The sequence below is a fragment of the Elephas maximus genome, chromosome 22 (assembly GCF_024166365.1).
Source record: "Elephas maximus indicus isolate mEleMax1 chromosome 22, mEleMax1 primary haplotype, whole genome shotgun sequence".
NCBI classification, from domain to species: domain Eukaryota; kingdom Metazoa; phylum Chordata; class Mammalia; order Proboscidea; family Elephantidae; genus Elephas; species Elephas maximus.
Window position 1 is genome coordinate 56,276,710 of NC_064840.1, and position 12,956 is coordinate 56,289,665.

General features: G+C 40.1%; 1 protein-coding gene across 12 annotated transcripts in view; it reads right to left on the minus strand.

The window, feature by feature from the left end:
• Nucleotides 1-12,956, minus strand: part of PSD3 (pleckstrin and Sec7 domain containing 3) — a 739,247-nt gene that overhangs the window by 348,500 nt on the left and 377,791 nt on the right. For all 12 annotated transcript variants that reach the window (XM_049866071.1, XM_049866067.1, XM_049866070.1 and 9 more), the window contains one exon: nt 2,230-3,328. In XM_049866071.1, the coding sequence (XP_049722028.1) occupies nt 2,230-3,328 (1,099 nt within the window). The remainder of the gene's footprint in view (nt 1-2,229; nt 3,329-12,956) is intronic.

A 12,956-nucleotide genomic window follows, 5' to 3' on the forward strand; every position in this document is an offset into this window, starting at 1 on the left:
TGCATTTACTGGGTTTATGCCTTAACATATCCGGGAGGAAGATACCACAGAAACATATTGAAGTTGAAAAAACTCTTAGCATTCAAGTGCTACACTACCCTATAAATGATTTAATATAGTTTCATACTAACTGCTTAGTATGTGAGTACATCTGGTCCAATGAATATCTGAATAAAATTTAAAATTCTCATTTTAACCAACTAAACTCCACAAATTCAGATCAACAACCACAATCACTCTTAGTTATAACAGAACAAATAAATACGTCACGTAAATTTAATGGAGTAAAAATACACTAAACTTTCATCATTCCATTAATACTCTCTGATTAAACAAAACCAATCGCCCTCAGGAGCCCTGGTGGCGCAGTGGTTAAGAGCTAAGGTGAGCTACGGCTGCTGACCAAAAGGTCTGCAGTTCAGTCAGAAGCCAAGGCTGCTCCCTGCTGACAAGAGGCAACACTGCAGAAATTTCAAGTATAAAATTAGCCAGTGAACTCAAAAAAAAAAAAAAAAAAAAAAAACTCAGTTCCAATGAGGGACCTAAAAAAAAAAAAGCCAACAGATATGTTTAAATTTAACCCAAAGACTGAAAAACTAGAGACAACCTGCAAGTTAATATACAGGGATGGGACATTAATTTTGGTGCATCAATTTGAGAAACCAAAAAGAAACCAAAAGGTCAGCAGTTCGAATCCACCAGGCACTCCTTGGAAACTCTATGGAGCAGTTCTATCCTGTCCTGTAGGGTCGCTATGAGTCCAAAATCAACTCAACAGCCAATTTTTTTTTTTAATACCTATATTAATGTGTTTATGTGGTCGATGTCTATCTTCAGCAGTAAAGTCCATGAAGACAGTGACCACATCTGCTTGAACCATTACGTTATGTCCAGCATCTAACAGTTTCAAGGACATAGTAGACAACCAAAACATATTTGTGGAAGAAAAGAACGGGAAGGAGGAAAGAAGGAAAGGTGGAATGAGCCAATATCTCACAGCAGCAAACATGCATATTCCAGTGGAAATATAAGTGCTGAGCCATGTGCCGCACATCAAGGTTACTTTGGGGGGAAGTCTGGAGATTTTATGGGTGGGGAGGTGAGGTCCTGGGAGCCATCCTAAAGGAGCACCACTCACAGTGGATATGCTAATTAACTATAGAAGAAAGGCATTTCCCTGTACCCAAAACAAAACCTTCAGACGTGACACAGATGTTCTTCCACAGAAACAGCCATAAAGACTAACAGAAAAAAAGGATGGTACAAATGCAAAATGACAATGCACAACAAATGTCTTTGCCACGGGAGCACTCCTTTGTCAGACTATGGGCAAAGAGAGCCCTGGGAGTGAAACATGTGTTAGGTATTAAATTCAAACAGAATTTTAAGCTGGTCTGTGGATCCATTTAAACAGAGCTCTAAGCTGGTCTGGAGATCTGGTGGCTCAGTGATTAAGAGCTCAGGCTGCTAACCAAAACGGTCAGCAGTTCAAATCCACCAGCTGCTCCTTGGAAACCCTATGGGGCAGTTCTACTCTGTCCTGTAGGGACACTGTGAGTAGAAATCGACTTGACGGTAACAGGTTTAATTTTTTTGGCTTTTAAGCTGGTTGGATGCCAGAAATGTAGGGAAAGACCAGAAAATGCCATATGATGCCAAGTTTACATCTCAAGACATAAATAAAAACATACTATTGGTGAGAAGGCATTCCCACGTGAATGCCCCGCGGCATATGAATGATAGAATCTGCTTCTGACCTTCTGCGATATCTTTCTAAAGTGGGCTCACGTGTGCCGGCTGCGAAGAGACTGCAGGCATCGGCGCTGCACTCAAAAGAAACGCCGAAGTTAGGGTGCAGTGGCCATGGGGCCATCTTTTCATATTATTAAAGATAAATATGGGGTGTTTTTAGTGTTTTGATTTTGGAAAGCATTAAATCTGTCAAATATAACAAAATATCAGAAACAGATTCACATAATTTCGTGTTCACAGTTTCTCTATAACTCTATTTCCCTGGTCCACGGCAAATGGACAACTTCTGAAATTTCGAGGAAATCAGCTGAGGACCCGACTTACAGTGACTTCTCTTCCATTCTCCAATGACAAGGATCCAGTTTATCGTGAACTGAGCTCTCCTATCAAACCTTTATGGTTTCCTATTATACGTACCAGTTAGCAGGACATGACAGACAGAGGCATTATGCTGTGAGGATTATGCTGTGAGCTCACCTTTCCTTGTCTCTCTCTAGCTCCGGTTTCGTCTCAGGATGTTGTTTGTTTTCCTTCAGGAAGACTTCATCCTCTCCGCTCTCAACAAGAGGCGCAGGGGAAAATGTTCCCCCTGAGCTGGTACCAGGCCTCTCTGAAGCTTTCCAGGTTTCATCCCAACCACTCTCAGATAAACCAACTGAATTACACAAACCAGCAGATGAAATGAGATGGCTTGGCCCTTTGGAGAACTCTTTGCTTTCAGGAGAAGCTGTCCTTTCCACTGATGTTGCCAAATCGACAGGGTACCTTGTCTCTCTCTTCTCCCCTCCTGTCCATAGTATCTCCACACCTTGAAATTCCACATGTTTGATTCTGCCTGGGCGTCCTGTGGAGCTGCCTTGATCACATTCCCCTGGATGCTCTAGCCCCAGATCAGACCTCCTCTCTCTCAAATAACCAACACTGCCCGCAGAGTTATGGGTCACTGATGGACTCTCCACAGTGGATAACGACTCCTGCACACACAGAGTACCTTTTCTCCCATTACTAGTTATCTGAGAAAGCTCCGACTGAGTTTCTCCAGTTAACAGTGCAGTGAGATCCTTCTGGATGCTCAAATAAAAATTCTCCTCAGTCGTGACTTCAGCTGAAAGAGGTATAGCTGGTGGTTTTCCTTGGCTTGCAGGGATTCGTTTGTTGGCTCCCTGTGTTTTCTGACTGGCAGTGTCCAGCTCTTTTTCTACCTGCTGAACAGAAAAACTAGAAATGGCATCTTTGTCCAGTACCTTTGTAGCCTGTAAAGTTCCTAAAGCTATTCTGGTTTCTGTGGCTTTCAGAGCTGAAATCAATGAGTCAAGGGGCTGTAAACTTTGTTCCTTGAGGTGACTTTGAAAGGGGGCTTCTCTGGCATCTTTTGGTCCTTCTGTAACACTGTCAAGCTCAGAGTGGTGGCCGGCAAGAAGCTGGGCCCCCTGCTGCCCTTGTGGGCAGCGTGGCAGAAGCTCTGCATCAAATTCAAGTGAAGCTCTTAGGCCTTCTCCACTTTCCTCCATGGTCCCATATTCTGGAAATTCATTTGTGACATTCGGTGGGAGTAAACTGCTTCCTCCATGATCACCTATGAAGAGAGCAGAATGGGTGCATGACTAGTTTGGAAAAACAGGTTCCACACTACAGTAATAAAATATCCACACCATATTAGGCACTCGATAATTCTTTTTTCTAGGAAGAAAGGCCTGGAGATCTACTTCCAAAAAAATCAGCCAATGAATACCCTGTGGATCACAATGGTCCAATCTGCAATCAATCATGGCAACGGTGCAAGGCCGGGCAGCGTTTTATTTTGTTGTATGTAGAGTTGCCATGAGTTGGGGGCTAACTCAACGGCAGCTAACAAAAACAAAAATATTTATTTCTTTGATTCTTTTACTATCTCCTTCTCGTCTGCCACTCTGCAACAAACACATATCATAACCTTGACAATGGTCCATTACACTCTTGTTTGCATAAGTGTAGCCATAAAGGTTTTGGCACAGAAGGAGACAATCTATGATACATGTCGTATTTCCCCCTGCTTCTGATAAACTCTCATCCAGGAGAATTCAGTAACTCAATTGCATCATATGATTACGGGAGAAAAAAACCTAAAATAAGGCTACCTATCACCTTCCAAATACCACCTGTGAAACAGGAAATATTTTTACTGGGCATACTACCAGATAGCCCTATGACCCAGCCAACAACATTTGTTCAGGGAAATCTTAGAGTCTTGGAAAAAGGATACAATCTATGTAAAGTCAGTAAATACTGTTTCTGACAAAAGTCTCTCCTTCACTGTTAGATTTCTGCAAGGGGAAAAAAAAAACTGCTTTCAAAATATCCTTGGAGAATTAGAGTCAAGCCAAGATGGAATAGGACACAATGTGTTGGGAACGATTTCTAGGACCCCAACTGCATAAAATCTAAATATCTTACACATGGCCCTAATATATGAAGCAGATAGAGTGATACTTAAGTGTATTTACTATATTGAATCAAATTTATGACATTTTCTTATTAAACAGAAACTCCATACCTATTGCAGTCATTCCCCATCCCTCCCTTTCCCCAGCCCCTGGTGACCACTAATCTACTTTCTGTTTCTATGGGTTTGCCTATTCTGGACACGTTATATACGTGGGATCATACCACATGTGGCCTTTTGTGCCTGATTTCTTTGACTTAGCATAAGATTTTCAAGACTCACCTATGTTGTAGTATGTGTCAAGACTAAATTCATTTTATGGCTAAAAAATATTTCATTTTATGGACATGCGATATTTTATGGACATACCGTATTTTATCTATTCATTACTTGATAGGCATTTGGGTTGTTTCTACTTTCTGGCTATTGTGAATAATGCTACTATAAACATTCGTGTACAAGTTTATTCATGGATGTATGCACTCAGTTCTTTTGGCATATACCTAGGAGAGAAGTTCTGGGTCATATGCTAACCCTCTATTTAACATTGTGAGGTTTCCAAAGCAAATGTACCATTTTACTTTCCGACCAGCAATGTATGAGGGTTCCATTTTTACTACTTGCTCATCAGTACTTGCTGTTGTCTGTTCTTTTGATTACAGCCACTCTAATGGGTATGAACTGGTATCTCATTGTGGTGTGCCTGACCCAAGCCATGGTGTTTTCAATCACTTCTTATGCATGCAAAAGCTGGACAATGAATAAGGAAGACCAGAAAAGAATTAATGCCTTTGAATTATGGTGTTGGCAAAGTATAATGAATACACCATAGACTGCCAAAATAAGGAACAAATCTGGTTGGAAAAAGTACAGCCAGAATGCTCCTTAGATGCAAGGATGGCGAGACTTCATCTTACATACTTTGGGCACGTTATTGGGAGGGACCAGTCCCTGAAGAAGGACAGCACGCTTGGTAAAGTAGAGGGCTGGCAAAAGAGAAGAAGAAGTCCATCAACAAGATGGACTGACACAGTGGCTACAATGATAGGTTCAAGTATAGCAACGACTGTGAGGATGGCACAGGACCACTATGAGTTGGAATCAACTGGAAGGCATCTAGCAACAACACAGCCAGTTGTCACAGAACCATTTGTTGAAAAAACTATTCTTTCCTCATGAAACATGAAACTGTTTAGCTATTCTGATGCCCCTGAAATTCCCATATAAATTTTAGGATCAGCATGTCTGTTTCTGTTTTAAAAAAAAAAAAAAGGCAGCTGGAATTTTGATATTGCAGTGAACGTGTAGATCAATTTAGGGAGTAATGCCGTCTTAACAATATTAAGTCTTCCGCCCCATGACCAAGGGCTATCTTTCCATTTATTTTAATCTTCTTTAACAATGTTTTATAGTTTCAGTATACAGTTCTTATACTACTTTTGTTAAATTTCTTCCAAATTATTTTATTCTTTACGATACTATTTTAAATGGAACTGTTTTCTTAATTTCAATTCCAGATTGTTCACTACTAGTATACAGAAATACAATTGATTGCTGTATATTGAACTCATATCCTGCAACCTTGCTGAACTCACTTATTAGTTCTAGTAGCTTTAAACCACGTAGTATCCTCTTGTTCTTTTCAATAACTGTCTCTTGATCTATGTATAGGTTCCTCATGAGCGCAATTAAGCGTTCTGAGATTCCCATTCTTCGCAATGTTATCCATAATTTATTACAATCCACAGAGTCAAATGCCTTTGCATAGTCAATAAAACAGGTAAACATCCTTCTGGTGTTCTCTGCTTTCAGCCAGGATCCATCTGACATCAGCAATGGTATCTCTGGTTCCACGTCCTCTTCTGAATCCAGCTTGAATTTCTGGCAGTTCCTTGTTGATATACTGCTGCAGCTGCTTTTGAATGATCTCAGCAAAATTTTATTTTATTCTATCATGTATTGTATTAATTGATTTTCGTATAAACCAGCCTTGCATTCCTGGGATAAATCCCACTTGGTCATGGTGTATAATCTTTTTGATGTTACTAGATTCAGTTTGGAAACCCTGGTGGCAGAGTAGTTAAGTGCTATGGCTGCTAACCAGAAGGTCAGCAGTTCAAATCCACCAGGCACTCCTCGGAAGCTCTATGGGGCAGTTCTACTCTGTCCTGTAGGGTCGCTATGAGTCAGAATCAGCTCGATGGCAGTGGATTTGGTTGTTGGTAGACTTGGTCTGATAGAACTTTGTTGAGGATTTCCGCATCTATATCCATAAGGGACACTGGTCTGTAGTTTTCTTTGTCGGCTTTTGGTATTAGGGTAATGCTGGTCTCAGGCAATACATTGGGACAAATTCCATGTTGACTTTGAGTTTAAAAAAAGAACTTTATATACCATCTTTACACTTTTTAAAACATTTTTTTCACATTTTATACTTTCTTTTTAGACTTTTAACAGGTTTCACTCCTTTGTAACCCAGGAGGCTTTAGTTTCCTCAGCAGTTTAAAGCTATAATTTCATAGATGAAATGCAATGAAAGAAAAAATGAAACAACCCAAAGAAATATTCTTTTTTTCTTCAACGTAACAGAAGAACCCAAAAAGGGGAAGAGAAATGCTAAGTACACAGTGGGAAACATTTCCTCTAAATTTTATAAATTTTTTTTATTGTTTCTCTAAACTAGGCTATTTTACCAAAATAATCTAGCATCATAGAATGTAAAATTTCAGTGGTCAAGAGAGTCTAAGAATTAACTGATCCACCTATCATGAGAGTTGAAAAGAGAGGCTCAAAGGAATAATACACTTATCTAACAACACCAGAGATCCAAATCAGAGCTTTTCAATCCTGCCTGTGCTACGTTTTACATCCCTGCCCTCCTCTCTGTCTTTACTGCCAGTGCAGTACCCTAGTACTGTCTTCTCAATCCTTTCCCTGAGATTTTGAAAAAGCCTCTGAAATCATTATCCAGTGTCCAGCCTCATCTTCCTCCTTCATCTTTTAGACAATTTTCCTAGAACATAAATCTATGTTGCTCTCAGTAGCTTCACGCTGCCTACAAAATAAAGTCTGAAGTCCAAACTACAGAATAAAGTCCAGTTAGGTTCCATAATTCAACCCCAATCTAATAAATTCTCTCTCTTTCTCTCTCTCTTCCTCCCTCCCTCCCTCCCTCCCTCCTTCCTTCCCTTGCTCCCTTTTCAAATATGTAATACCATCGCTTATCCAGCTGGAGGAGGGTAGCAGAACATACACTCTGAACTTTCAAACTTCTTTGCCTTTGCTCAACCTCCTTCTCCGCCAAGCATACTTTTCTTCCCAACTCTGTATGATGAGATTATTTGCACCCTTTAAGACTTAACTCAAAGCCTCTTCCCTTAATTAGGCCTGCCCTTAATCACCAACCCTTGTAAAAAGTTACCTCTCCATGTCAAGAGAATTTTAACTCTTGTTATATATGTTATATATGTACATATACATATATATTTCATGTATATGTTGTATATTTTACATATACGTATGTTTAATGTTTATGTACAATATTTTACATACAGTACATCAAAACATACTACAGTGAAATCCATCCAAGGATAAGCTTTATCACTTGGGAGCCCACTTTGTTCTAACAGCTGAAACTGCCAATACAACAACCATGAAAATAAACACTAGCCCAAAAATAAGTGACCATAAAGAAATCAAGGAAAGGGGCTTCAAAGAAATGCAGTAATTTCTCCACTCCATTTTTATTACTTTTGATTGAAATGTACCTCAGAAAACTGACAGCAAATTTATCTATCGTGGGCAAATGTTTGCGATGTCTTGACATAACAATTTGGGAACCAATCAAAGAAAGTAGGATCAGAGAAAAGGCTGCATGGCAAGAAGCTTGCTTTACCATTCTAATAAGTTCTACTGTTCTAAGGTTATGGTTCTAATAAGTACCATTCTGTTGTTGTTGTTGCTATTGTTGTGTGCCACTGAGTCAATTCCAACTCATAGTGACCCTACAGGACAAAGAAGAACTACTCCATAGGGCTTCCCAGGCTGTAATCTTTATGGGAGCATATTGACACATCTTTCTCCTGCGAAGCAGCTGGTGGGTTTGAACTGCTGACCTTTCGATTAACAGCCGAGTGCTTAACCACTGTGCCACCAGGGCTCCTTAGTACCATTCTAGTTAAGTTTTATTCATTTTTTCAACTAATTAAGGACTTGTCTAGACCAGGAGAAATAAAGGTTTTCAGAGGCTATATGACCTGAGAAGGTAAATAAAATGATGATCAGTTAAGTATTTCATCAGAATTAACAGTCATAACACCAGATTCCTGGTCTTTTGGCCCTCAGGAGGAAATTTCTAGGAAAAACTCAAAGCCTGCTACATTGTGAGGCCTTCATTACTACTAGCAGTAATGTTAACAAACACAATCACAAAAAAACCCGGTAGTTGAAGCTTCTAATTCAAATCAGCCTTAGAGATCGCAGGGCTCTTGGTCTGAGCATTTGTCACAGGCTCCTGCGTAACAGCAGGTCTTTCCTTTCAAATAAGGTCCCTTCTACGGCAAGCTACGGCTACTAAACAAAAGGTCAGCAGTTTGAATCTACCAGCAGCTCCTTGGAAACCCTATGGGGCAGTTCTACTTGGTCCTAGAGGGTCACTATGAGTCAGAATCGACTCACGGCAATGGGTTAGGTTGATAAACTGTAAGTTTATTTTTGCTGTTTCTATTTCTTGCTCACCACTTGGACTGTCTCTATAGTTAAAAACAAAACTTTGCTAATTTATTAATCCTGATTTTTTATTTTGTATTTCTGATTTGTTCCTTATGTTTAAAGATTAGAAATACTTATGCTAGAGAGATTAAATTTTAAACAGCCAAATTCTTTTACTTTACAGTATTTTTTTTTTTTTTTCCTATTCTTTTCTAAAACAAGGTCATGGACAAACCACGGCCATCCAGGTGATTCTGACTCAGAGCTAGCCTACAGGACAGAGTAGAACTGCCCCACAGAGTTTCCAAAGAGTGCCTGGTGGATTCAAACTGCTGACCCTTTGGTTAGCAGCCATAGCTCTTAACCACTACGCCACCAGGGTTTCCCGTTTATAGATACTTCCAATTAAATTTTCATCATTTCCAAAATTCATACACTTATTCAGCAACATACATTTATTGATTACCTGTGATGTACTGAATACAGGAAATTAAAAAATGAGTATCACCAGAGCATGAAAAAGTCTGTCGGTATGCTAAAAAGATCACCCAGGCGGCTGGTGAAAGATGTAGAGGGCGCAGGCACTGAAAGACTCAGGATTAACACAGGCTGCTGGCAATAGCCTGGGTGAGAGATGCTGAGTGCCTGGACCAGAGCAGTGGCAGAACGAATGAGAACAAAGGTGCAAGGATCGCTACATCACCCATGATGCTCTACTTCAGCCAGTACCACACCCTGTATCACCTCATCCCTTCTGCTCCAACCCTGCCCCCTCACTTCAACACAGTAAAATCTGCAAAAGCCTGAATCTATGTAAGGCGGAAACCTCTCAGAGAAGGAAAACTCAAATATTTTCCACTTGAACAAGTGATAGAAAAGTGGTAAGACTGCACACCGTCAAACGCGGAAAACTTGCAAGACCCGGAAAAACAAGGTGGTCCCGTCAAGTTCCGGCTCTCACAGGTTTCGCCGTCACGAAAATCACTGCTGTGGCCTCAGCCAACTGCTTCTGGGCTCTTACATCTAACTTATTAAAGTTTCCTCTCTGCCTTTCTGTCAGTCTACATCTAATATTTAAGTAAGAATCCAACTCGAACACTTCTCCTTCAGCAAGTCTTACAGAATTAAAAAAAAAAAAAAACCCGTTGCCTTCAAGTCGATTCCGACTCATAGCAACTCTATTATTAGACCTGCCTAAATTTAGTATTTTAACTGTGACAAGTGAATTTACTAAGCATAAAAAAAGAATTTCAACACTTACCTAAATATAAACCACATGATAGTAGAATCTGAATTAATAAGAGTTTACAGCTGTACTGGACTTATTTTTTCCCCTAAGGGAATAAATACGTGGTCTAAAGTGTGTAGGAAGAAGGGAAGAGAAGGGCAGCAGAAAACCTTTTGCTCCATTTTTCTTCAAATCATGGGAAAATACACCTGCTCCATAAAATAGGCTGTGGAAAGACCATGGCCCTTCCGGAAATGACATTGTTTGAGGACCAGTAAATCAAATGGATCTTCTCCCACTCTGACCAGCCAACTCCTTAAGAGAAAATGGTTCCCAAAAACGTAAAGTAACAAGAAGTATTTGGCAAGATACTGCCAACTTGGTCACCAGAAGCTGAAATTTAAAACAAAAAAGGCCGCTATCATGAAGGATTCTGAGAGTAGGATGTGGGTTTCCCAAGAGAACACGACTGCCCTGTTTATGGCTAGAGAACTCCCAGGCTTCAGAAGAACAACTATGCATTCTATACACAATTTCTGGAACCAGGGCCCAGCCATTTTAGGAAAGAGCTTTTTGTTTGTATATTTGTTTGTTTTATCTTGTTTTCATTAGAATATAAACTCTAAAAGGCAAGAATTTGGTTTTCTTTACAATTGCATTCCCAGTGCTTGGAACAGCAACTAGTAAAAGGAAATATTGATTCAATGAATGAATGAATGAATGAATAAAGAGTATCCTAAAGCCAACAGGATACCATTAAACCAAAAAAACCAAACCTGCTGCCGTCGAGTCGATTCTGACTCATAGGCGACCCTAAAGGACAGGCCAGAACTGCCCCATAGGAGCGCCTGGTGGATTTGAACTGCCAATCTTTTGGTTAGCAGCCGTAGCTCTTAACTACTATGCCACAAGGGTTTCCAGGATACCATTCAAAAACCAAAACCAAGCCCACTGCTGTCAAGTTGATTCTGACTCATAAAAAAAATAGGGCCCTCAAAATAGGTAAAAATGAAGAGCATCCTTAAACACAAATTATTACATATCAGAGCCACACAAATTCTATCTCAAACTCCCAAGAATAGGCTTGAACAGAATCCTAAAAAATTGGGGGGGGGGGGTGCTGTTTCCTAACTTCAAAGCCAGATCATTCTTTCATTTATCCATTCATTCACTCGGCCAACATGTATTGTACAGCAACTATGAGTGAAGCACTGGCAAACAGAGCAATGAGCGTGCCAACAGGGCTCCTGCCGTCAGGCAGCTTACAATTCGGCAACTTCATCTGTATATCCTCGCCTGCTTCCGGACAAAGTTCAGGGAATGCTAAAGTTCTAGAACTCAATATGATCCTACATGGGCTATTACCATTAAGCTAAATCATTCAATTAATTACTTTCGTCTCTAAATACTGGACTATCAGATATAGCAGTCATAAGCCCCGCATGGCTATTTAAATTTAAATTAGTTAAAATTAAGTAAAATTGAAAATTCAGTTTCTCAGCACTCAATACCCATTAGGTAGATGTAGAATATTTCCATTATCACAGAAAGTTCTATTCAAAAGTGCTGCTCTAGAGCCTCCCTACTCGAAGTGTGGCTTTGAGACAGTGGCACAGGTATTACCCAGAAGCTTGTTAGAATTCAGACTCTCAGGTACCACCCCAAACCTCTGAATTTGAATCTGCATCTTTAACAAGAACTTCAGATGATTCATATATTCATTAAAGTATGAGAAGCACTGCTCTGTTGTTGCTGTTGTTGTTAGGTGCTGTTGAGTCAGTTCCAACTCATAGCAACCCAATGCACAATATAACAAAATACTGCCTGGTCCTGAGCCATCCTCACAATCATTGCTATATTTGAAACCATTGTTGTAGCCACTGTGTCAGTCTATCATGTTGAGGGTCGTCTTCTTTTCCACTGAATCTCTACTTTACCAAGCATAATGTTCTTCTCCAGAACTGCTTGCTCCTGATAACATGTCCAAAGTACATGAGACGAAGTCTCACTATCCTTGCTTCTATGGAACATCTGGCAGTCCGTGTATATTCGATATTCTTTACCAACACCGTAATTCAAGTGCATCAATTCTTCTTTGGTCTGCCTTGCCCATTGTTGCATGGTATATGCAATATTCTTCGCCAACACCATAATTCAAGTGCATCAATTCTTCTTCAGTCTTCCTTGCCCATTGTTGCATGGTATATGCAATATTCTTCACCAACACCATAATTCAAGTGCATCAATTCTTTTTCAGTCTTCCTTGCCCATTGTTCCGTGGTATATGCAATATTCTTCACCAACACCATAATTCAAGTGCACCAATTCTTTGGTCTTCCTTACTCACAGTCCAGCTTTTGCAGGCATACAAGGCCACTGAAAATACCATGGCTTGGGTCAGGCACATCTTAGTCCTCAACCCTGGTGCACCCTTTTCTGATTTTAAAACATGCAGTATCCTCTTGTTCTGCTCGAACAACTGCCTCTTGGTCTATGTACGAGCTCTGCATGAGCACAATTAAGTGTTCTGGAATTCCCATTCTTCACAATGTTATCCATAATTTGTTATGTTCCACACAGTCAAATGCATTTGTATAGTCACTAAAACACAGGTAAACATCCTTCTGGTATTCTCTGCTGTTAACCAAGATCCACCTGACATCAGCAATGATATCCCCTAGAACACTGCTCTAGAGAACTACAATATCTAGAAGTTTTCTGGCTACATGTAAATGGCTACTTCTTATTTTCAAAGATAATCACAAATTCCTACCTTCTAACTGAAAGGCCCTGCTGTTCCATCAACTGGACAACTAAAGAAAGCTACTAGGAAGCATTAGTCTC